The 24,783-nt window shown below is 39.9% G+C and overlaps 1 protein-coding gene across 1 annotated transcript in view; it reads right to left on the reverse strand.

Moving 5' to 3' along the window:
- LOC110149702 (ATP-binding cassette sub-family C member 4-like) overlaps positions 1-24,783 on the reverse strand; it is a 326,525-nt gene that overhangs the window by 109,146 nt on the left and 192,596 nt on the right. Inside the window, 6 exon segments of the mRNA XM_070471511.1 lie at positions 5,973-6,119; positions 8,028-8,122; positions 8,525-8,562; positions 9,368-9,508; positions 10,727-10,936; positions 19,859-19,955. Coding sequence (XP_070327612.1) covers positions 5,973-6,119; positions 8,028-8,122; positions 8,525-8,562; positions 9,368-9,508; positions 10,727-10,936; positions 19,859-19,955 — 728 coding nt within the window.

Raw genomic sequence — 24,783 nt, forward strand, 5'->3', positions numbered from 1 at the left:
AAAATTGACAAACCATTAGCAAGACTCATTAAGAAACAAAGGGAGAAGAACCAAATTAACAAAATTAGAAGTGAAAATGGAGAGATCACAACAGACAACACTGAAATACAAAGGATCATAAGAGACTACTACCAGCAGCTCTATGCCAATAAAATGGACAACTTGGAAGAAATGGACAAGTTCTTAGAAAAGTATAACTTTCCAAAACTGAACCTGGAAGAAATAGAAGATCTTAACAAAATGATCACAAGCAAGGAAACCGAAACTGTAATCAGAAATCTTCCAGCAAACAAAAGCCCAGGACCAGATGGCTTCACAGCTGAATTCTACCAAAAATCTAGAGAAGAGCTAACACCTATCTTACTCAAACTCTTCCAGAAAATTGCAGAAGAAGGTAACCTTCCAAACTCATTCTATGAGGCCACCATCACCCTAATTCCAAAACCAGACAAAGATGCCACAAAAGAAGAAAACTACAGGCCAATATCACTGATGAACATAGATGCAAAAATCCTTAACAAAATTCTATCAAACAGAATCCAACAACATATTAAAAGGATCATACATCATGACCAAGTGGGCTTTATCCCAGGAATGCAAGGATTCTTTAATATCTGCAAATCAATCAATGTAATACACCACATTAACAAACTGAAAGATAAAAACCATATGATTATCTCCATAGATGCAGAAAAAGCCTTTGACAAAATTCAATATCCATTTATGATTAAAACTCTCCAGAAAGCAGGAATAGAAGGAACATACCTCAACATAATAAAAGCTATATATGACAAACCCACAGCAAGCATCACCCTCAATGGTGAAAAATTGAAAGCATTTCCCCTGAAATCAGGAACAAGACAAGGGTGCCCACTCTCACCACTACTATTCAACATAGTTTTGGAAGTGTTGGCCACAGCAATCAGGGCAGAAAAAGAAGTAAAAGGAATCCATATAGGAAAAGAAGAAGTGAAACTCTCTCTGTTTGCAGATGACATGATCCTCTACATAGAAAACCCTAAAGACTCTACCAGAAAATTACTAGAGCTAATCAATGAATACAGTAAAGTTGCAGGATATAAAATTAATACACAGAAATCTCTTGCATTCCTATACACTAACAATGAGGAAACAGAAAGAGAAATTAAGGAAACAATACCATTCACCATTGCAACAAAAAGAATAAAATACTTAGGAGTATACCTACCTAAAGAAACAAAAGACCTATACATAGAAAACTATAAAACACTGATGAAAGAAATCAAAGAGGACACAAACAGATGGAGAAATATACCGTGTTCATGGATTGGAAGAATCAATATTGTCAAAATGGCTATACTACCCAAAGCAATCTATAGATTCAATGCAATCCCTATCAAACTACCAACGGTATTTTTCACAGAACTAGAACAAATAATTTCACAATTTGTATGGAAATACAAAAAACCTCGAATAGCCAAAGTAATCCTGAGAAAGAAGAATGGAACTGGAGGAATCAATCTGCCTGACTTCAGACTATACTACAAAGCAACAGTCATCAAGACAGTATGGTACTGGCACAAAGACAGAAATATAGATCAATGGAACAGAATAGAACGCCCAGAGATAAATCCACGAACCTATGGTCACCTTATCTTCTACAAAGGAGGCAAGGATATACAATGGAAAAAAGACAACCTCTTTAACAAGTGGTGCTGGGAAAACTGGTCAACCACCTGTAAAAGAATGAAACTAGAACACTTTCTAACACCATACACAAAAATAAACTCAAAATGTAAGACCAGAAACTATCAAACTCCTAGAGGAGAACATAGGCAAAACACTCTCCGACATAAATCACAGCAGGATCCTCTATGACCCACATCCCAGAATTTTAGAAATAAAAGCAAAAATAAACAAATGGGACCTAATGAAACTTAAAAGCTTTTGCACAACAAAGGAAACTATAAGCAAGGTGAAAAGACAGCCCTCAGATTGGGAGAAAATAATAGCAAACGAAGCAACAGACAAAGGATTAATCTCAAAAATATACAAGCAACTCCTCCATCTCAACTCCAGAAAAATAAATGACCCAATCATTAAATGGGCCAAAGAACTCAACAGACATTTCTCCAAGGAAGACATACAGATGGCTAACAAACACATGAAAAGATGCTCAACATCACTCATTATCAGAGAAATGCAAATCAAAACCACAATGAGGTACCATTATACGCCAGTCAGGATGGCTGCTATCCAAAAGTCTACAAGCAATAAATGCTGGAGAGGGTGTGGAGAAAAGGGAACCCTCTTACACTGTTGGTGGGAATGCAAATTAGTACAGCCACTATGGAAAACAGTGTGGAGATTTCTTAAAAAGCTGGAGATAGAACTGCCATATGACCTAGCAATCCCACTTCTGGGCATACACACCAAGGAAACCAGATCTGAAAGAGACACGTGCACCCCAATGTTCATCACAGCACTGTTTATAATAGCCAGGACATGGAAGCAACCCAGATGCCCATCAGCAGACGAATGGATGAGCAAGCCGTGGTACATATACACCATGGAATATTACTCAGCCATTAAAAAGAATTCATTTGAATCAGTTCTAATGAGATGGATGAAACTGGAGCCCATTATACAGAGCGAAGTAAGCCAGAAAGATAAAGACCATTACAGTATACTAACACATATATATGGACTTTAGAAAGATGGTAACGAGAACCCTATATGCAAAACAGAAAAAGAGTCTCAGATGTATAGAACAGACTTGTGGACTCTGGGAGAAGGCGAGGGTGGGATGTTTCAAGAGAAAAGCATTGAAACATGTATATTATCTAGGATGAAACAGATCACCAGCCCAGGTTGGGTGCATGAAACAAGTGCTTGGGCCTGGTGGGCTGGGAAGACCGAGAGGGATGGGGTGGGGAGGGAGGTGGGAGGGGGGACTGGGATGGGGAATACATGTAAATCCATGGCTGATTCATTTCAATGTATGACAAAAACTACTGTAATGATGTAAAGTAATTAGCCTCCAACTAATAAAAATAAATGGAAAAAAGAAATCAATAAATGTCTACTGATGTTTTAAAATGGATAAATTCCTCCTCTCTACTTCATAAAGGCCTAAGTTTGTGAAGTAAAGCTACTATTAGATATCAAATATTTAACCCACATAACTTCTTTAAAGCATAAATAACCCCCAGGGAAATGTATTAGTTGTTTAACAGTTTCAGTTCTTTGATTGACAGACAACAGAACTTGGAAGCTTGAATAGTCTGGATCTATGAACTGCAACTTCCAAAGAACCACTATATGTGGTTTGCTCTTTATGCCATCACATAGAGAAAAGAAGGTCCGCCACAAATAATTTATTACAAATTCTACTTTTGAAAATAAACTATAAAAAGGAGTTTAACTTAACCCATCTCTAAAAGAGCAAATAAATAATTTTTGATCCCTAAACCTTTTGGGCAAACTAGACCTGTCTTTGCAGTACTTGTTTGGGCTTCTATTTTCTTGAAGGAATGAAGTCCTGCTGAGAGATACAAGGAGAGGGAGGCAAGATAAACACGAGTGTGCCGGCTGCTCTAAGATGAGCAACCTCAAAGATTTAAACTTGGCCCTAAATCCTTGAAAATTAAATGAAACGGCATGTGGAGAAGTCTACAGGTTTTGAACATGAAGAGCCTGGTTAACTGTGGTCATGAGCACTCAGAAGCTGTGATGGAAGAATTCCAGCCCCACTTAATGCTCCAAACTTGATGACTGTAGTTTTTGTGTTAACTGACAAAGTGGAACAACTTCACAGCCATAATAGCATAGACTCCTCCAATCACTTTCTCTCTATAGTTTCATAGTAAGATGAGATCTGTGTGTTTGCAGGTTATTATCCTGTGTTTTACCTAGTGCCTCAACTAAATAAGTGCTCAAGAAATCTGCACAGGATACTACCCTAAACAGTCTTATTTAATTCTCACAAAAGTCTTATGAAACAAGGAGGGCAGCCATTATTCCCATCCTACAGAAGACGAAGTTCCCAGACACCATGTCATCATCATCACTAAGGTTCATTAGGCACTGACCATGTGCTAAGCCTTCTGAATGTATTGACCTGTTTAATTTCCATGGTATGGTATGTGATATGGTTTGTGATATGGTAGATATGAACAGCATCTCTATTTTACAGGTAAGAAAACTAAGACACAGAGAAATTAACACATAAGCATTAACATAACTACAATCAGCTATCACAATTAGGAACTAGCACCAGGACTGAACCTAGGAAGGTGGCTCCAGAGTCCATACTTTTATTATGACAATATCATGCCTTGATATTTGACTGCCCAAGTAGTATCCACTAGCTTTGGGCTTGGTCACATGACTAGTTGATAGCCAGTCCAATACTACTTCCATCCTCCCTCCAGCCCACCTCCCTACCTCAGTAGGCCCTGTCAATCATCACCTGCAAAAACAAAGCTGCCATGGGCCTCAGCACAAGTCTAATTAACTGGACAGAGTGAGCATGTCCAATTAACTGATGAACTAACTCTTCATAGAAACCCAAGTCAGGAGGTTACCTTCCAAAGACAGGTGAAAGGCCTCAAGGTGGAGGCATCAACCACTGGTAAACCTCCAAGGACACTCATATTCGAAATTTACTATTGAAGATTCACCTGTTAGGTAACACAAAGCCTCTTATATGTGATTGGAAGTCATCACCTTATTAGGAAAATCTCATAGTTGGCGAACATGCCAGAGCTGTGTGATTCCAGGAATGAAAGGGCAATGAAAGAAAGAAACATACAGCCTGTGTCCTATAGGGAGATTACTTGTAAGAAGGTTTTTCATATAGGACAACCTAACTTAATGCTATTTAAGAGTCCATGTTTTAGCAACTAGTCAAGGACATTTAAATATGTTTACATCAAATATAGGGTGTTTCTCTCTTACACTGTTGGTGGGAATGCTAACTAGTACAGCCACTATGGAGAATGGTGTGGCGATTCCTTAAAAAACTAGAAATAGAATTGCCATATGACCCAGCAATACCACTGCTGGGCAAACACACCAAGGAAACCAGAATTGAAAGAGACACATGCACCCCAATGTTCTTACAGTATTGTTTACAATACCTAGGACATGAAAGCAACCTAGATGTTCATCAACAGACAAATGAATAAGGAAGTTATGATACATATACACAATGGAATATTACTCAGCTCTAAAAAACATGCATTTTAGTCGGTTCAAATGAGGTGGATAAAACTGGAGTCTATTATACATAGTGAAGTAAGTCAGAAAGAGAAATACCAATACAGAATATTAACACATATATATGGAATTTAGAAAGATGGTAATGACAATCCTGTATGCAAGGAAGCAAGAGACACAGATGTAAAGAACAGGCTCTTGGACTATGTGGGAGAAGGCAAGGGTGGGATGATCTGAGAAAATAGAATTGAAACATGTATATTACCATATGTAAGATAGATGATCAGTGCAAGTTCAATGAATGAAGCAGGGCATTCAAAGCCGGTACTCTGGGACAATCCTGAGGGATGGGTTGGAGACGGAGGTGGGAGGGGATTCAGGATAAAGGGACAATTGTGCACCCGTGGCTGATTCATGCTGATGTATGGCAAGACCACCACAATATTGTAAATTAATTATCCTCTGATTAAAATAAATACATTTTTAAACAAAATATATGATATTTCATAAGCCACACAACGAATGGATTCCTAAATCATTCTGCTAAGTGAACATTAATTTATCTTCCCCCACACACATAAATGAAAAGCTTATATGGGCCTATATTCAAATTTTCTCTAGTAAGAGAAAAATATCACAAGATTTTTGTAGAAAATGAATCAACACACACAGTGATTTCTTCCAAGCATCTCTTCCATTTTCAAATACCAGAACATGGCAAAGCACTAAATGTGTTAAGATATATTTACTGAGAAACTTGGCGTCTGACTTACCCGCTGGATTTCTATCAAAGAACAATACCGGAGCTCTCAAAATGGACTTCAACATTTTGTTGTGCAAATTTTGTGAAGAATTAACAAGGATGTACAATGCCAACAGAGATCTTGTGACACCCAAAAGGAGACTAGTTACAGTTAAACCTGAAATAAAGAAATGTCACTCATAACATAAAATCTCTGCCTTTTCTTCAACGATACTGAAGTACAGCAGGCAGTTTATAAAGATATTATGTATTTTCCACTCTAAAAAGAATTTACATATAAATTTTATATATAGAATGTGAAATAAATAAGTTTAGATACATATATAGAATGGATTCTGTAAGAGTTTTTAATGCATTCACAAGATCCATTTATTAAAAAGAATATGAAAATCAGTATTTTCCTTTCACTAAACAGAAACCACGTGTGAAGAAAAAATGAGGTGTAAACTGCAATTTCACTCTAGGCTTTCCAAACTCAATTTGCAAGTTCTAATAAAAACTCAGAAAAAAAAAAACTCAGAAGAAAAATTAATTATAAAAAGTAGTTAATCGTTCTTTCTCCATGTTTCAAATCTCACTATTTACAAAATTTTCCATAATGTGAAATTGTGGTATTCTTTGGTACCAGCATGTGAATTAACAGGAAACAGGAGAAATTATTTCATTTCATTGTACAAAATATGCAGTAGCTTAAAAAAATAGGAAAATACCATACTAAGTTACAAGTAGAAAATGTCTTAAATACTTGAATTGCAAGAAAATACAAATTATATCTTAACACAAGGTAATTAACCTAAAAGAGCATCTAATCTCACTGTTTTATAGAAACAAAAAGCATTTGTAAATGCACATAATTATTTAACTTTTTTATTAATGACATAAATGAGTACTTACTATGCATATAAAAATTAAAATAGCCTCCAAACATCTCTTGAACCCATGATACTAAGGAAACTGGAAATCACTTCTGTTATAAATATTCCATCAAGTATTTTTTCTCCTTCAGCTTTTCACATCACTGTTATTCCAACTCTGGAAGCTGTTCGAATTCCTGAATTCTATCAACAGGCATTTGTCTTAGCCCACTATCCTAAATGAATATACAACAGAATCTTTGTCTTCTTCCTTTAAGTCCCCACAGTCCACCAATTCAGAAGGTAAACAGCTAACGGATTTAGGTTTCTTAGCAAGTGATCAACAAAAGAAATACAAATTTCAATGAGTAGGTTCTTACAAAGATATAATTCACTCTATCTTTGCAGAAAGTTAGTGTGTGTGTTTCTTGTGCAAATATTTTAAAATTTTATTTGTTACTTTTTAAAAAATATTTTAAAATTTTAGATGAGGATTTCCTTTTGAAAGTATGAAATGCTATACATATTCTAGGCACTTTTGTGAAAACAGAGCCATGTTAATTAATATTAGTCTGGCAAGCCAGATGTTAAATTAATCACACAATTGGAGGTGTAATAACATTGTGATCTCAAGGTAAGAAAGAGAAGGAATCCTAATTAATTCCCAGACACTGGATTTCTCCCTACTTAGCTTCACTCTTAAGTAATTGGTGAAGCCCAAGAGATGAGCAGTGTGGCAAAGGGGAGTTTGCATACCTGCAAGGAAACAGTGCTTTTGCTTGGGGGCCCTTGCTGCCAGAGGAATTCATCTAAGTTCAATAAAAGACAGGGTTTATTCAGACAGAACTGGAAAAATTCAAACCACAGGGTGGGGATCCATTTCTAATCCCCTCGTCCATCCATATAATAAGATTTAGATAAAGCAACCCATTAGAATAGACAGTAGCACATGTTTCCAGTGGCTGATTTTCTGAATGTTCAGTTCTAGTTTAACTTCCAAAATCCAGTACACAGCAAATTAAGGGTCTTCATTCACCTTCTTCTAGTAGATTTTTAAAATAATTATTCCAATTAATTCATAGAGTAAATCCGACTGAGACTGTTATTTGTTGAGGTATTTCTGAATTTCTCCTAGAAGCCCTAGTTGCTCATGCAGGCTCCTTGTAAGCACCTCAGACTCTAGTATAATAGACCAGGTGATTCGGCTTTACCTGAAAAAATTCCTAAGTACCAGTTCAGATCAAGCTTCTCCGTTTTATTTCCTTTTCCAAGTGCCATGATATTCAGAGTATCCTGTTCATTTGCCCTATGGAATAGGGAAGAAAAAAATATTACGCTATAGATAGAATATAGATATATAGATATATATATACCAGAAAAAAATTAATCTTGATTTAGGAGATGAATTTAATGCTAGAAAATGATTCCTAGCTCTAAGAACCCTATGTATCTCTACCTTATAGAGATACCATTTGAGTCACGACTTTCAGTTCTCAGAACTGTCTGTGAGGAAGCTTCTGAGAGTGAGACATGGGGAGAGACCATGGGAGGGTCACAGTACAGCAGGAACTGTGATTTTTCTTCAGGGAAACTACATGAGGTTCAGAAGAGGAGGCTGTACAATCCCCACCCCTCCCCCTGACTCTGTGGGAAAGTGAGGCTTCATGTAGACTTTACAGCACTTTGGGTTAGAGCAGGAATCACTCACCAGTTTAAAATCCACCAATCCTGCAGGATATAGGCGACCTAGAGCAGGAAACAACAGTCACTCACACACTGACATTACTGAGCCCTCACGCCCCGCTCACCAGGATGGGGGATGGGAAGACTTCCAGAACAGGGAGACAGTCCTTCCGACTCAGGTCTGTGCCAAGCCCCACATCCCAGATGACGAGAGATCAGGGGAGGGCATGTTATAATTTAATATCTCTAAAAGGCATTCTTTTTTTTTTTTTTCTAGAATCTGTCACAAACACACAACACCCATAAGCCTCACTTATTTTGCTACCCAAAGATAGCACATTTGAATGCAAATCCAAGTACATGCAAAAAAAGGGGGAAAAAAGTAGTAGTGTAAATGTTTGGGGTTTTGAAGGAAGACACTTGACAGGTACTGTGATAGTCAGTTTTCTGTGTCACCTTGGCCTTTCCAGTCTCTGGTCATTTAGTCAAACACTCCTCTAGATATTAATGTGAAGATATTTTATGTGGATTGTGGTTCATATCTATAATTAGTCAACTTAAGTAAAAATAACCATCAACAATGTGGTGGGCCCCATCCAGTCAGTTGAAGGCTATAAGAGCACAACCTGAAGCTTCCTGGAGGAGGAAGAAATTCTGCCTTAAGACTGCAGCTCCTGCCTGAGGTTCTAGCCTGCAGGCCTGTTCTTCTTCTTTCAGATTCACCCAGGTAGATCCCACAGCTTCATGAGCCAGTTTTTTAAAATAAATCTCTTCATAAACATAATAATAATTAAATAAATAGATACAGTATAAACATTATGTGAATATCAAGCTAAGGGCACACACCAAAATAAGTTTCCTTACTTACCTGAGCTGCTATGCTTACTAGAATAAGGAAAATGATGACAGACCAGTGAGCACCAGCTCTGAAGTAATTCTTGTAGGTCTTAAAACCAACTTTTCCTTCTAAACGTCTCTCCTCAGATAGTGTATCCTGTATATTCTCAGTCTTGGAGGGAAAAATGGCAGTGAAAGAAAAAATTTTAAATAATGAACTACAAAACTACATGAGTTCAACAATGCCCTAATTTGCAATTCTGTGGCAAAAACAGACACACCTCACATGATGATAGGAGTGCAAGATGATCCATCTCCTATGGAGAGAGTATGGAAATATCTAGCCAAACCATATATGCATTTACTCTTGGACCCAGCCATACTACTTCTAGTAATCTATTAGAAATAAGGAAATATCATTTGCACGAGGTTATTCATTGATGCATGGCTTTGCTTAAAGTAGCAGTGCTCTGTGATGATCTAGATGTTTGGGACAGGGGTGTAGGTGGGAAAGGGAGCCCAAGAAGGAGGGGATATATGTAAACATATAGTGGATTCAGTTCATTGCACAGCAGAAAACAACACAACAATGTAAAGCAGTTATACTCCAATTAAAAAATAAATTATACGACTAAAGAATAAAAATAGGATATTATGAATTTCAGCACATGCAAAACATATCCAATTCAAATATTAATGCAGAAGTTTGTTCCAAAATAGCACACAAAATGATATGTAGTTAATGTATCCCTCTAGATGACTTGTGTCACTCAATGATGAAAACATAAAACAGCTGGTCCTCATAATACTAGTCAAATACAGTAAGCTGAGTTCACACGAGTTGGAGCAAGGTGAGTTTGGATAGCAGGAGGACAGCATATGATCCGAATCTATATGGTTCCTGAATTTTGGTGATTCCTGAGTGTGGAATGTGAGGGACTAATCAGTGTCTGCTGTGTATCAGGTCCTTCACACATGTTATCTCTTGTCTATCACAAATCTTATGACACCAAGGCAAAATATGACAATCAGTCATCTGCAGTGCCAGAACATTCCAATATGTAGGGGAAATAACTGATTTAATGTGGTCATAGCAGGATTTCATAGGAGAGGGTCTTCATAGTAAGCTTCTGGATGTAAAAGGGAAGCTGGGAGCCATTATAAACATACACACAGGAATTCATAGCAGTGTACCCACTACTGATATTGATAAGATTCATCATCCTATACCCAAAGGAGAGCCCTGATCAGAGACCAATTTAATTCTACCAATTCCATGGATTAAGGCCCTGGAAACTTATTTACTTTGATACAAAGATGTTATGAGAGGAGAAGACTGAACGGCCATCAGAAGCGGACAGACCAGGATATTGCAGAATGAGAAACTCACATCTTGGTCTTCTGCAGCTGCATCTTTCAACAAAGCTGTGGAAGACTGTTCAGACTGAACTGAAGACTTGGAGGAGGTCTGAGTTCTCATAGTGGGAGATTCAGGAACTGGAGATGGTTCAGTCTCCTCATTCTCCTTCTTTAAAAGGGAAGCAAAATCTACCCCGGATTTCAGTAACTCAGCATAAGTCCCTTTGTGCACCATTTCACCCTAAAATAAAAATTTTAAACTTGAGAGGAACGCACTTGCATTAGATAATGCAAATCTAATTTAAATAGTAATCAAGAAAAGTTGACTGGTATTAAAATATAACTTTTATAAGAAAATATTTCTTAGGTCTGGAACTATGGTTCACAAATCTAGTTCAGCTAGACACAGTACAAGCCTTCTGTTCTCTGCCAAACCGAATATTGTGTAAGGTGCTGGCAGATATGAAAGAAATGTGTGCTCATGTGTTAAAAATGGAGGTTGTTGAGATAACTACTGTTGGCAATTCAGTTCAGTTCAGTTCAGTCGCTCATTTGGGTCCGACTCTTTGCAACCCCATGAACCGCAGCACATCAGGCCTCCCTGTCTATCACAAACACCTAGAGTTTACTCAAACTCATATCCATCGAGTCAGTGATGCCATCCAGCCATCTCATCCTCTGTTGTCCTGCCCCCAATCCCTCCCAGCATCAGGGTATTTTCCATTGAGTCAATTCTTCCAGTAACGTGGCCAAGTATTGGAGTTTCAGCTTTGGCATCAGTTCTTCCAATGAACACCCAAGACTAATCTCCTTTAGGATGGACTGGTTGGATCTCCTTGCAGTACAAGGGACTCTCAAGAGTCTTTTCCAACATCACGGTTCAAAAGAATCAATTTTTCAGCGCTGAACTTTCCTCACAGTCCAACTCTTGCATTTATACATGACCACTGGAAAAACCATACCCTTGACTAGATGGACCTTTGTTGGCAAAGTCTCGTCTCTGCTTTTTAATATGCTAGCTAGATTGGTCATAACTTTCCTTCCAAGGAATAAGCGCCTTTTAATTGCATGGCTGCAATCATCATCTACAGTGATTTTGGAGCCCAAAAAAGTAAAGTCTGACACTACTTCCACTGTTTCCCCATCTATTTCCCATGAAGTGATGGGACCAGATGCCATGATCTTAGTTTTATGAATGTTTAGTTTTAAGCCAACCTTTTCACTCTCCTCTTTCACTTTCAAGAGGCTTTTTAGTTCCTCTTCACTTTCTGCCATAAGGGTGGTGTCATCTGCATATCTGAGATTATTGATATTTCTCCCGGCAATCTTGATTCCAGCTTGTGCTTCTTTCAGCCCAGCATTTCTCATGATGCACTCTGCATATAAGTTAAATAAGGAGGGTGACAATATACAACCTTGACGTACTCCTTTTTCTATTTGGAACCAGTCTGTTGTTCCATGTCCAGTTCTAACTGTTGCTTCCAGGCCTGCATATAGGTTTCTCAAGAGGCAGGTCAGGTGGTCTAGTATTCCCATCTCTTTCAGAATTTTCCACAGTTTATTGTGATCCACACAGTCAAAGGATTTGGCATAGTCAATAAAGGAGTCAATAAAATTTTTCTGGAACTCTCTTGCTTTTTCGATGATCCAGCGGATGTTGGCAACTTGATCTGTGGTTCCTCTGTCTTTTCTAAAACCAGCTTGAACACCTGGAAGTTCACGGTTCACGTATTGCTGCAGCCTGGCTTGCAGAATTTTGAGCAATATTTTACCAGCGTGTGAGATGAGTGTAATTGTGTGGTGGTTTGAGCATTCTTTGGCATTGGCTTTCTTTGGGATTGGGATGAAAACTGACCTTTTCCAGTCCTGTAGCCACTGCTGAGTTTTCCAAATTTGCTGACATATTGAGTGCAGCACTTTCACAGCATTATCTTTCAGGATTTGAAATAGCTCAACTGGAATTCCATCACCTCCACTAGCTTTGTTCATAGTGATGCTTTCTAAGGCCCATCTGACTTCACATTCCAGGATGTCTGGCTATAGGTGAGTGATCAAAATATTGTGATTATCTGAGTTTTGAATATCTTTTTTGTACAGTTCTTCTGTGTATTCTTGCCACCTCTTCTTAATATCTTCTGCTTCTGTTAGGTCCATACCATTTCTGTCCTTTATTGAGCCCATCTTTGCATTTAATGTTCCCCTGGTATCTCTAATTTTCTTGAAGAGATCTCTAGTCTTTCCCATTCTGTTGTTCTCCTCTATTTCTTTGCACTGATTACTAAGGAATGGTTTTTATCTCTCCTGGCTATTCTTTTGAACTTCGCATTCAAATGGGAATATCTTTCCCTTTCTCCTTTGCTTTTCACTTCTCTTCATTTCACAGCTATTTGTAAGGCCTCCTCAGACAACCATTTTGCCTTTTTGCATTTCTTTTCCATGGGGATGGATGGTCTTGATTCCTGTCTCCTGTACAATGTCACGAACCTCCACCCATAGTTCGTCAGGCTCTCTGTCTATCAGATCTAGTCTCTTAAATCTATTTCTCACTTCCACTGTATAGTCATAAGGGATTTGATTTAGGTCATACCTGAATGGTCTAGTGGTTATCCCTACTTTCTTCAATTTAAGTCTGAATTTGGCAGTAAGGAGTTCATGATCTGAACCACAGTCAGCTCCCAGTGTTGTTTTTGCTGACTCTATAGAGCTTCTCCATCTTTGGCTGCAAAGAATATAATCAATCTGATTTCAGTGTTGACCATCTGGTGATGTCCATGCGTAGAGTCTTCTCTTGTGTTGTTGGAGGAGGGTGTTTGTTATGACCAGTGCAAAATTCTATTAGTCTTTGCCCTGCTTCATTCCGTACTCCAAGGCCAAACAAGTAACACCTGTTACTCCAGGTGTTTCTTGACTTCCTACTTTTGCATTCCAGTCCCTTATAATGAAAAGGACATCTTTATTGGGTGTTAGTTCTAAAAGGTCCTGTAGGTCTTCATAGAACCATTCAACTTCAGTTTCTTCAGCCTTACTGGTTGGGGCATAGGCTTGGATTACCATGATATTGAATGGTTTGCCTTGAAAACAAACAGAGATCATTCTGTCATTTTTGAGATTGCATCCAAGTACTGCATTTTGGACTTTTTTGTTGACCATGATGGCTACTCCATTTCTTCTAAGGGATTCCTGCCCACAGTAGTAGATATAATGGTCATCTGAGTTAAATTCACCTATTCCAGTCCATTTTAGTTTGCTGATTCCTAGAATGTTGACATTCACTCTTGCCATCTCCTGTTTGACCACTTCCAATTTGCCTTGATTCATGGGCCTAACATTCCAGGTTCTTATGCAATATTGCTCTTTACAGCATCGGACCTTGCTTCTATCACCAATCACATCCGCAACTGGGTATTGTTTTTGCTTTGGCTCCATCCCTTCATTCTTTCTGGAGTTATTTCTCCACTGATCTCCAGTAGCATATTGGGCACCTACCGACCTGGGGAGTTCCTCTTTCAGTATCCTATCATTTTGCCTTTTCATACTGTTCATGGGGTTCTCAATTCAAGAATATTGAAGTGGTTTTCCACTCCCTTCTCCAGTGGACCACATTCTGTCAGACCTCTCCACCATGACCCATCCATCTTGGGTGGCCCCACATGGCATGGCTTAGTTTCATTGAATTAGACAAGACTGTGGTCCGTGTGATTAGATTGGCTAGTTTTCTGTGATGCACTTAGAGAAGCAAAAACTATAGACGTCGGTGGAAGTATCAGTAGAGTTTTTTTTAAGACAATTCAGATAAACTATATGTGACAAACAGAATTTTTAAGAACAGCCATTGAAGAAGATATTCCAGGAAACAAACTTAAGGCTGACACAGAGGGGGGCACAAGCACATCTGCGTAGGTAAGAGTCACTCATCAAATCTTTGCTGACCATGTCACTGTCACAGTAGCATGTGTTCAGCTGGGACAAGACCTGTAAGAAGTAGCTCTGGACAGAGAATCCACGAGCTGTGTCTTCATTGTCTTTAAAACTTCCCCACAAACTCAGAAGTTCACGACTGCAAATTCAATATTCTTTCCATTCAAGTCATTAAACAAGAAGGCCATGACACTGGAGTGGTTCTAAAGCCTTGGCAGCAAACCAAAACCTAACCTAGAATCAGTGAGCTCAAATTTGAGAGGAGAATTTAAAAACAACCAATCACAAGCAGATAACCAGGCCTCCTCAGATCAGGCAACTGCTTAAGCTTAAACTGCCAATCTAATCAAGTTCTTTAAAAATACATGATTTTTTACTTCAGTTTCCCTCCCTCCAGTTCAATTCAGTTCAATCGCTCATGTAGTGCCTGACTCTCTGCAACCCCATGGACTTCAGCACTCCAGGCCTCCCTGTCCATCACCAATTCCCAGAGATTACCCAAACGCATGTCTATTGAGTCAGTGATACCATCCATCCATCACATCCTCTGTCATCACCTTCTCTTCCCACCTTCAATCTTTACCAGAATCAGGGCCTTTTCCAATGAGTCAGTTCTTCATATCAGGAGGCTGAAGTATCAGAGTTTCAGCTTCAGCATCATTCCTTCCAATGAACATTGAGGACTGATTTCCTTGAGGACTGACTGGTTGGATCTCCTTGCAGTCCAAGGGACTCTCAAGAGTCTTCTCTAACACCACAGTTCAAAATCATCAGTTCTTTGGTGCTCGGCTTTCCTTATGGTCCAACTCTCACATCCATACATGACTACTGGAAAAACCATAGCTTTGACTAGATGGACGTTTGTTGGCAAAGTAATGCCTTTGCTTTTTCAAATGCTATCTAGGTTGGTCATAGCTTTTCTTCCCAAGAGCAAGCGTCTTTTAATTTCATGGCTGCAATCACCATCTGCAGTAATTTTGGAGCCAAAATAAATAAATAAATAAAGTCTGTCTCTGTTTCCTTTGTTTCCCCATCTATTTGTCATGAAGTGATGGGACTGGATGCCATGATCTTCGTTTTTTGAATGTTGAGTTTTAAGCCAGCTTTTTCACTCTCCTCTTTCACTTTCATCAAGAGACTGACTCTTTAGTTCTTCTTTGTTTTCTGCCATATGGGTGGTATTATCTGCATATCTGAAGTTATTGATAAATCTCCTGGCAATCTTGACTCCAGCTTGTGCTTCATCCAGCCAAGTATTTCACATGGTGTACTCCGCAGAGAAGTTAAATATATAAGGTGACAATATAAAGTCTTGACGTACTCCATTCCTCATTTGGAACCAGTCTGCTGTTTCATGTCCGGTTCTAACTGTTTCTTCTTGACCTGCATACAGATTTCTCAGGAGGCAGGTAAGGTGGTCTGGTATTTCCATCTCCTGAAGAATTTTCCACAGTTTGTTGTGATCTACACAGACAAAGGCTTTAGCATAGTCAATAAAGCAGAAGTAAATGTTTTTCTGGAACTCTCTTGCTTTTTCTATGATCCAACGGATGTTGGCAATTTGATCTCTGGTTCTTCTGCCTTTTCTAAATACAGCATGAACATCTGAAAATTCTCATTTCATGTACTGTTGAAGCCTAGCTTGGAGAATTTTGAGCATTACTTTGCTAGAGTGTGAGATAAGTGCAATTGTGTGGTAGTTTGAATATTCTTTGCATTGCCTTTCTTTGGATTGGAATGATAACTGATGCTTTCCACTGCTGAGCATCAGTGGCCACTGATGCTGTGGCCACTGCTGAGCTTTACAAATTTGCTGCCGTATTGAGTGCAGCACTTTCACAGCATCACCTTTAGGATTTAAAAGTGCTCACCTGGAATTCCATCACCGCCACTAGCTTTGTTCATCATGAGGCTTTCTAAGGCCCACTTGACTCCACGCTGTCTGGCTTTAGGTGAGTGATCATACCATCGTGGTTATCTGAGTTGTTAAGATATTTTTTTCTACAGTTCTTCTGTGTACTCTTGCCACCTCTTCTTAATATCTTCTGCTTCTCTAAGGTACATACCATTTCTGTCTTTTACTGTGCCCATCTCTGCATGAAATATTCCCTTGGTATCTCTAATTTTCTTGACGAGATCCCTAGTCTTCCCCATTGTTTTCCTCTGTTTCTTTGCACTGATCACTGAGGAAGGCTTTCTTACCTCTCCTTGCTATTCTTTGGAACTCTCATATGCAGATGCTTTTGCTATTTTCTAACCCCATGAAACAAGACACAGCTAAGTCACTCAGTGGCAAACAAAATATGAGGCCAAAATTTCAGTATGCAAAACCAATCAAAAGAGGGCTTCCGGTTAAGGCAGATCAAGTAGAAGATAGTGCCCTAGGGCCCTACCTTTGACCCCTCTCATCCTATCCCCTGAGGTGGTCCCCTGGAAGAAACACTATGAAACCTTTGGGAACCATCTGATACTGAAGAATTAGAATTTTATTCAAGACATATTGTGTCTTGTGCCACTTGAGAGACAAAATGCATACACCTTATTTAATGAAATTGCTACTTTCTACTTAGTATCTGTAAGCTGCACAAGGAAATTACTAGTGGTACAAAGACAGTAATTTTACTCAGCAGCCAAGCCCTGACAATTCCAAGAGGATAAGGGGGCAGCCATCCCTCCTCTGAAGTGAGAGAGGGATCAGACAAATAGGATGGACCCCAACTCATCCAGGGGTACTCTCTAGTGGACAAATTGTTGTTCTAAAATTGAGGATGGTATTCTCAAAAGAAGCAATAAGGGGGCCCCAAAACATCTAGGGACTGGCTAAATATGTCATTGTGCCTCTGACTATTCTTACTCAATACTGCCAATGCAGGGTTTTACATACTAGTATCACCTGCTCTGTGGGCTTCCCTGGGACCTCAGCAGGTAAAGAATCCACCTGCAATGCACGAGACCCTGGTTCAATCCCTGGGTTGGGAGTATCCCCTGGAGAAGGGATGGGCTACCCACTCCAGTATTCTTGGACTTCTTTGGTGGCACAGATGGTGAAGAATTTGCCTGCAATGAGAAAGACCAGGCTTCGATCCCTAGGATGGGAAGATCCCCTGGAGGAGGGAATGGCAACCCACTCCAGTATTCTTGCCTGGAGAATCCCCATGGACAGAGGAGTCTGGGGTCACAAAGAGTTGGACATGACAGTGACTAAGCACAGCACATCATCTGCTCTGCACATGAAGGTAAGTGGTCTCAAGCTTAAGAAGTCTGAGCTCCAATTTCCTGGAGGGGTAGAAAACAGTCTACACATGGAATTGCTTCAAGAGGTAGAGATGCTGTATCTTAATAATCTTTCTTAGAGCAGAAATTCATTTGATAAGTGAGAGATTTGGCCACGGGTCTATTGAAAGAGATAAGGGTTAACAACAGAGATGCTGAGGCACAGACACAGACAAACCAAGGGGTGAAATATCAAACAATTATCAAGTCTGAAAAACTCTCCCTAATCTCCAACCCACTCCCAATCATGTGTGGCGTTGTGCACTGAATGGTAGCCCCTTAAAAGGGTGTGTTCAAGCCCTAAACATGATACCTGTGAACTGACCTTATTTGGAAGCAGGGTCTTTGCAGATTCAATCAAGCTAAAATGAGGCCACCTTGGAGCAGGGTGACCCTAAATCCAATATGATTGATGTCCTTATGAGAACAGAAGAGACTCAGACAAACAAGGGATAATGGCCACGTGGTATCAGAAGCAGAGACCACAATACTGAGCTGGAAGCCAAGGAACACAAGGAAGGCCGGCGCACACCAGTGGCAGGAAGGACTCTGCAGCCTTCAGGGAGAGCACAGCCCTGCCAGCACCTGGACTGGGGACGTGTAGCCTCCAGAGCAGGGAGACAATAAATTTCTGTTGTTTTAAGGACATAGAGAACAGACCTGTAGTTCCCAACAGGGAGGGAGCTGGGGAGACTTCGAATGCGAGGTTTTGCATTAGCAGATGTAAGCATTATATATGGAATGGATAAACAACAAGGTCCTACTGTATAGCACACAAAGAATTATATTCAGTATCCTATAATAAGCCATAATGGAAAAGAATATTTAAAAATAGATATATGTATATGTATAACTGAATCACTTCACTATACAGCAGAAATTAATACAATATTGTAAATAAACTATATTTCAATAAAATAAAATAAATTCCTGTTGTTTTAAGTCACCCAGTTTGCAGTACTTGGTTACGGCAGCTCTAGAAACTGATACTCTAGCCTGAGCCCACACTTCTGTCTTCTCAGCTTTACTAAGACTTCTAACTGCTTCTGCTGTCACCTCTCCAGTGACCCATTAGAGGAATCTTTTAAATCCCACATCAGACCACATCGTCCTCTGCTCTGGACCATCCAAGGCTTCCATCTCACTCCCGGCTCGCTGCCCACTGCTGAGAGATCAACTCCCTCCACGTCCCCCTGCTCACTGTCCTCAGACACGCTGGTCTTCCTGCTGTTCCTCCAACCTGCCAGGTTAGCTCCTTCCTTAAGACCCCCTGCCTCAGATTCCCTCTCCCAGGTGACAGCACGGTCCCCACCTTCATGTCACTCAGACCCCAGGAGGCACCAGCTCCTCAGGGAGGCAGCCAGGATGTCACCTTCTTTGTCATATCTGTCCCCATAAGAACAGGAGCCCCGTGTAGGCAGGGCCTTGTCCTGCTGCACAGGCTCCCACATGTATTGGGCACATAGAGACCTGGGTAGGAAGACCAGCAACTGGGGACACCAGCAGAGTGGGTGTCTCTGACCTGAGAGCTTGGCTACCCAACCTTGCTTCCTGTACTAATGGAAGATGCTTTTCAGGCAAACTGAACATGACAATCATGTGGATACAAACAGGTCTTAGTATCTCTAATTTCCAAATAATACAATTTGACTTAAATCCTGGAAAAGGAAAACAAAATGTTCTAAATAACATTGCATCACTATCCTTAACAATTTCACTAGAACAGTGATGATTCAGTAGCCTTGCACTTCTATACACTTTAGGCTTTATGTGGCTTAGAGTGTAATATTTCTACCGGCCTTTGGATTCATCCTCAAAAGTAAGATTCCACCAGCTCTGAGAAGAAGGGAGCATACAACTGAGGGAAAAGAGGGCACTTACCATTAATCCAAGGAGAGTGACCTGTTGGGAGGCCTGGCTTTCAACACACCTGAGTGTCAGCAAGTTCCACAGACTTCTAGAAATTACTTACCTTTTCCAATAGCAGAATCTGACTTGCATCTTTTAGATACTGCCATTGATGAGTCACTAAGATTGTGATCTTCTCATGCAAGACTTGGCAAATACACCTACAAATGTAAAAGGTACAGTATGTAAAAACATGAATGGGGGCGCTTCCAATTGAAAACATGTATTTTGAAAACATAATGAGACAAAGACAACACAGGAGTTGAAGATCCATGGTTTAAACACCAAATAAATAATACAAACTAGTTCAGTTCATTTCAGTCGCTCAGTCGCGTCCGACTCTTTGCGACCCCATGAATCGCAGCGAGCCAGGCCTCCCTGTCCATCACCAACTCCCAGAGTTTACTCAAACTCATGCCCATTTAGTCAGTGATGCCATCCATCCATCTCATCTTCTGTCGTCCCCTTCACCTCCTGCCCCCAATCCCTCCCAGCATCAGGGTCTTTTCCAACAAGTCAACACTTCGGATGAGATGGCCAAAGTATTAGAGTGTCAGCTTCAGCATCAGTTCTTCCAATGAACACCGCGGACTGATCTCCTTTAAGATGGACTGGTTTGATCTCTTTGCAGTCCAAGGGGCTCTCAAGAGTCTTCTCCAACACCATAGTTCAAAAGCATCAACTTCTTGGCGCTCAGCTTTCTTCACAGTCCAACTCTCACATCCATACATGACCACTGGAAAAACTGTAAGCTTGACCAGACAGACCTTTGTTGACAAAGTAATGTCTCTGCTTTTTCATATGCTATCTAGGTTGGTCATAACTTTCCTTCAAAGGAATAAGCGGCTTTTAATTTCATGGCTGCAATCACCATCCGCAGTGATTTTGGGAGCCCAAAAAAATAAAGTCTGGCACTGTTTCCACTGTTTCCCCATCTATTTTCCATGAGGTGATGGGCCCAGATGCCATGATCTTAGTTTTCTGAATGTTAAGCTTTAAACCAATTTTTTCACTCTCCTCTTTCACTTTCACCAAGAGGATTTTTAGTTCCTCTTCACTCTCTGCCATAAGGGTGATGTCATCTGCATATCTGAGGTGATTGATATTTCTCCCAACAATCTTGATTCCAGCTTGTGCTTCCTCCAGCCCAGCATTTCTCATGATGTACTCTGCATGTAAGTTAATGCAGGGTGACAATATACAGCCTTGACGTACTCCTTTTCCTATTAGGAACCAGTCTGTTGTTCCATGTCCAGTTCTAACTATTGCTTCCTGACCTGCATACAGGTTTCTCAAGAGGTGGGTCAGGTGGTCTGGTATTTCCATCTCCTTCAGAATTTTCCACAGTTTATTGTGATCCACACAGTCAAAGGCTTTGGCATAGTCAATAAAGCAGAAATCGATGATTTTCTGGAACTCTCTTGCTTTTTTGATGATCCAGCGGATATTGCCAATTTGATCTCTGGTTCCTCTGGCTTTTCTAAAACCAGCTTGAACATCTGCAAGTTCTCGGTTCACATATTGCTGAAGCCTGGCTTGCAGAATTTTGAGGATTACTTTACTAGTGTGTGAGATGAGTGCAATTGTGTGGTACTTTGAGCATTCTTTCGGATTGCCTTTTTAGGGATTGGTATGAAAACTGACCTTTTCCAGTCCTGTGGCCACTGCTGAGTTTTCCAAATTTGCTGGCATGATGAGTGCAGCACTTTCACAGCATCATCTTTCAGGATTTAAAATAGCTCAACTGGAATTCCATCACCTCCACTAGCTTTGTTCGTAGTGATGCTTTCTAAGGTCTACTTGACTTCACGTTCCAGGATGTCTGGCTATAGGTGAGTGATCACACCATTGTGATTATCTGGGTCATGAAGATATTTTTTGTACATTTCTTCTGTGTATTCTTGCCACCTTTTCTTAATATTGAGAGGGTAACAGGCAGGAAGGCCAGGGGTCTCCAAATGGAAAAAAAGAAGCTGCAGGTGCCAGACATTTTTATATCTCTTAAGCGGCAGGAAGAAACAAACCAGCGATATGTTTTTCCTTCTCTATACAAATTTAAAAGAGGTTTCTCTTAAAGTGCTGTGTTGCCATGACACCTGGTCTCACCTGAAGCTAACTACTCTCAAACCTTGAGTTGACCAATACGTTTCTTTTTCGTATGGAAATGTTGTCTTAAGCTATGTTAATGAACCCCAGACTCTATCTTCAAGTTGGTTCCGCCAAATGGCCTAAATTTACTTACTCAGGTATTGTTCCCCTAATCTATGTAAATGAAATTATTTGTTGGTATTCTGCCCTTCTACAAGATTCAAGTCAATCGTTTTATGGCCAGAGATGAATTATCTGGTGTCATTCTAAATTTTATGACATCCTTTTCATTAACAGACTGTGAGTGACTATATAACAGACAGCTAAAGACTAGAAGTGGGGTATTCTTTTGCCCCCTTCTGATGCCTATGTCAGAAGCTTTCTCTATCTCCTTTATACTTTAATAAAACTTTATTACACAAAAGCTCTGAGCGATCCAGCCTCCTCTCTGGCCCCGGATTGAATTCGTCTACTCTGGAGGCCAAGAATCCCGCGTCTAATCGTTCAGCAACAACCTTTCAATATCTTCTGCTTCTGTTAGGTCCATACCATTTCTGTCCTTTATCAAACCCATCTTTGCATGAAATGTTCCCTTTTTATCTCTAATTTTCTTGAAGAGATCTCTAGTCTTTCCAATTCTGTTGTTTTCCTCTATTTCTTTGCACTGATTACTAAGGAATGGTTTTTATCTCTCCTGGTTATTCTTTTGAACTCTGCATTCAAATGGGAATATCTTTCCCTTTCTCCTTTGCTTTTCACTTCTCTTCATTTCACAGCTATTTGTAAGGCCTCCTCAGACAACCATTTTGCCTTTTTGCATTTCTTTTCCATGGGGATGGATGGTCTTGATTCCTGTCTCCTGTACAATGTCACGAACCTCCACCCATAGTTCGTCAGGCTCTCTGTCTATCAGATCTAGTCCCTTAAATCTATTTCTCACTTCCACTGTATAGTCATAAGGGATTTGATTTAGGTCATACCTGAATGGTCTAGTGGTTATCCCTACTTTCTTCAATTTAAGTCTGAATTTGGCAGTGAGGAGTTCATGATCTGAGCCACAGTCAGCTTCTGTTGTTGTTTTTGCTGACTCTATAGAGCTTCTCCATCTTTGGCTGCAAAGCATATAATCAGTCTGATTTCGGTGTTGACCATCTGGTGATGTCCATGCGTAGAGTCTTCTCTTGTGTTGTTGGAGGAGGGTGTTTGCTATGACCAGTGCGTTCTCTCGGCAAAACTCTATTATCGTTTGTCCTTCTTTATTCCGTACTCCAAGGCCAAATTTGCCTGTTACTCCAGGTGTTTATTGACTTCCTACTTTTGCATTCCAGTCCCCTATAATGAAAAGGACATCTTTTTGGGGTGTTAGTTCTAAAAGGTCTTGTAGGTCTTCATAGAACCATTCAACTTCAGTTTCTTCAGCCTTACTGGTTGGGGCATAGGCTTGCCCCATTCATGATATTGAATGGTTTGCCTTGAAAACAAACAGAGATCATTCTGTCATTTTTGAGATTGCATCCAAGTACTGCATTTTGGACTCTTTTGTTGACTATGATGGCTACTCCATTTCTTCTAAGGGATTCCTGCCCACAGTGGTAGATATTATGGTCATCTGAATTAAATTCACCTATTCCAGTCCATTTTAGTTTGCTGATTCCTAGAATGTTGACATTCACTCTTGCCATCTCCTGTTTGACCACTTCCAATTTGCCTTGATTCATGGACCTAACATTCCAGGTTCCTATGCAATATTGCTCTTTACAGCATAGGACCTTGCATCTATCACTAGTCCCATCCACAACTGGGTATTGTTTTTGCATTGGTGCCATCCCTTCATTGTTTCTGGAGTTATTTCCCCACTGATCTCCATTAGCATATTGGGCACCTACAGACCTGGGGAGTTCCTCTTTCAGTATTTTATCATTTTGCCTTTTCATACTGTTCATGGGTTCTCAAGGCAAGAATACTGAAGTGGTTTTCCATTCCCTTCTCCAGTGGACCTCATCTATCAGTCCTCACCACCATGACCCGACCGTCTTGGGTGGCCCCACACGGCATGGCTTAGTTTCATTGAGTTAGACAAGACTGTAGTCCTGTGGTCCTGTGATCAGATTGGCCAATACAAACTAAGTACCAATATAAATCAATAAATCTGACTAGGTCCTCAAATTCATCAGCAGCAATCCTGAATCCAGCTCTGCTAAAAAATTCTAAAAACCAATGCAGTGATGGAGGTATCAACAGCTAGTTTTTTTTCCTCCAAAAACTCAACAATATTTTACATGTTTCATGATGATAAACAACTGACCAATACTGAAATTCCAAAACCTGACTGAACTAAAGCACTATTTCATCATTATATAGGAATGGGAGAAGAGGAGTCTATGTCATTTAAAACTCTGTACATTTTTCTCAGGCAGTTTTCTACATGATTGTTTATGATTTATAAGGTACATAGAAACAACAAAAAATTAATAGACTCTTGGTAACCTTTGCCAGAGAGCATTTTCTAGACACTTCTTCCCAAATAGCATTAGATAGAAAATGAATGCTAGTGTGACCTCCATACATCTCTGCAATATTCCATCCCAACCAGGAATTAAACTTTTCATTTGAGCCAAAAACTTCCTGAATATGAAAATGAAAAATGAGAGTCCAAATGGCCCAAATCAGAGGAAATCATCCAACAGTTCAAGACACAAAATTCTCTTAGCCAAGACTGCCACCCAAACTATCCAAACTTAAGTGTTTTGTGTTTTTTTTTTTTCACAGCAACCCCCTCAAACTGCCCCTACATTTTAAATGCAGACCCCAGGGAACTCAGTCCCAGTCTCTTCCTACAGGGTCCACAATCTCTTCAGAGAAGTGAGTAGCCAGGTCTGAAGCCTCATTCATCATGGGCAG

This window comes from Odocoileus virginianus, chromosome 8 (assembly GCF_023699985.2).
Source record: "Odocoileus virginianus isolate 20LAN1187 ecotype Illinois chromosome 8, Ovbor_1.2, whole genome shotgun sequence".
NCBI classification, from domain to species: domain Eukaryota; kingdom Metazoa; phylum Chordata; class Mammalia; order Artiodactyla; family Cervidae; genus Odocoileus; species Odocoileus virginianus.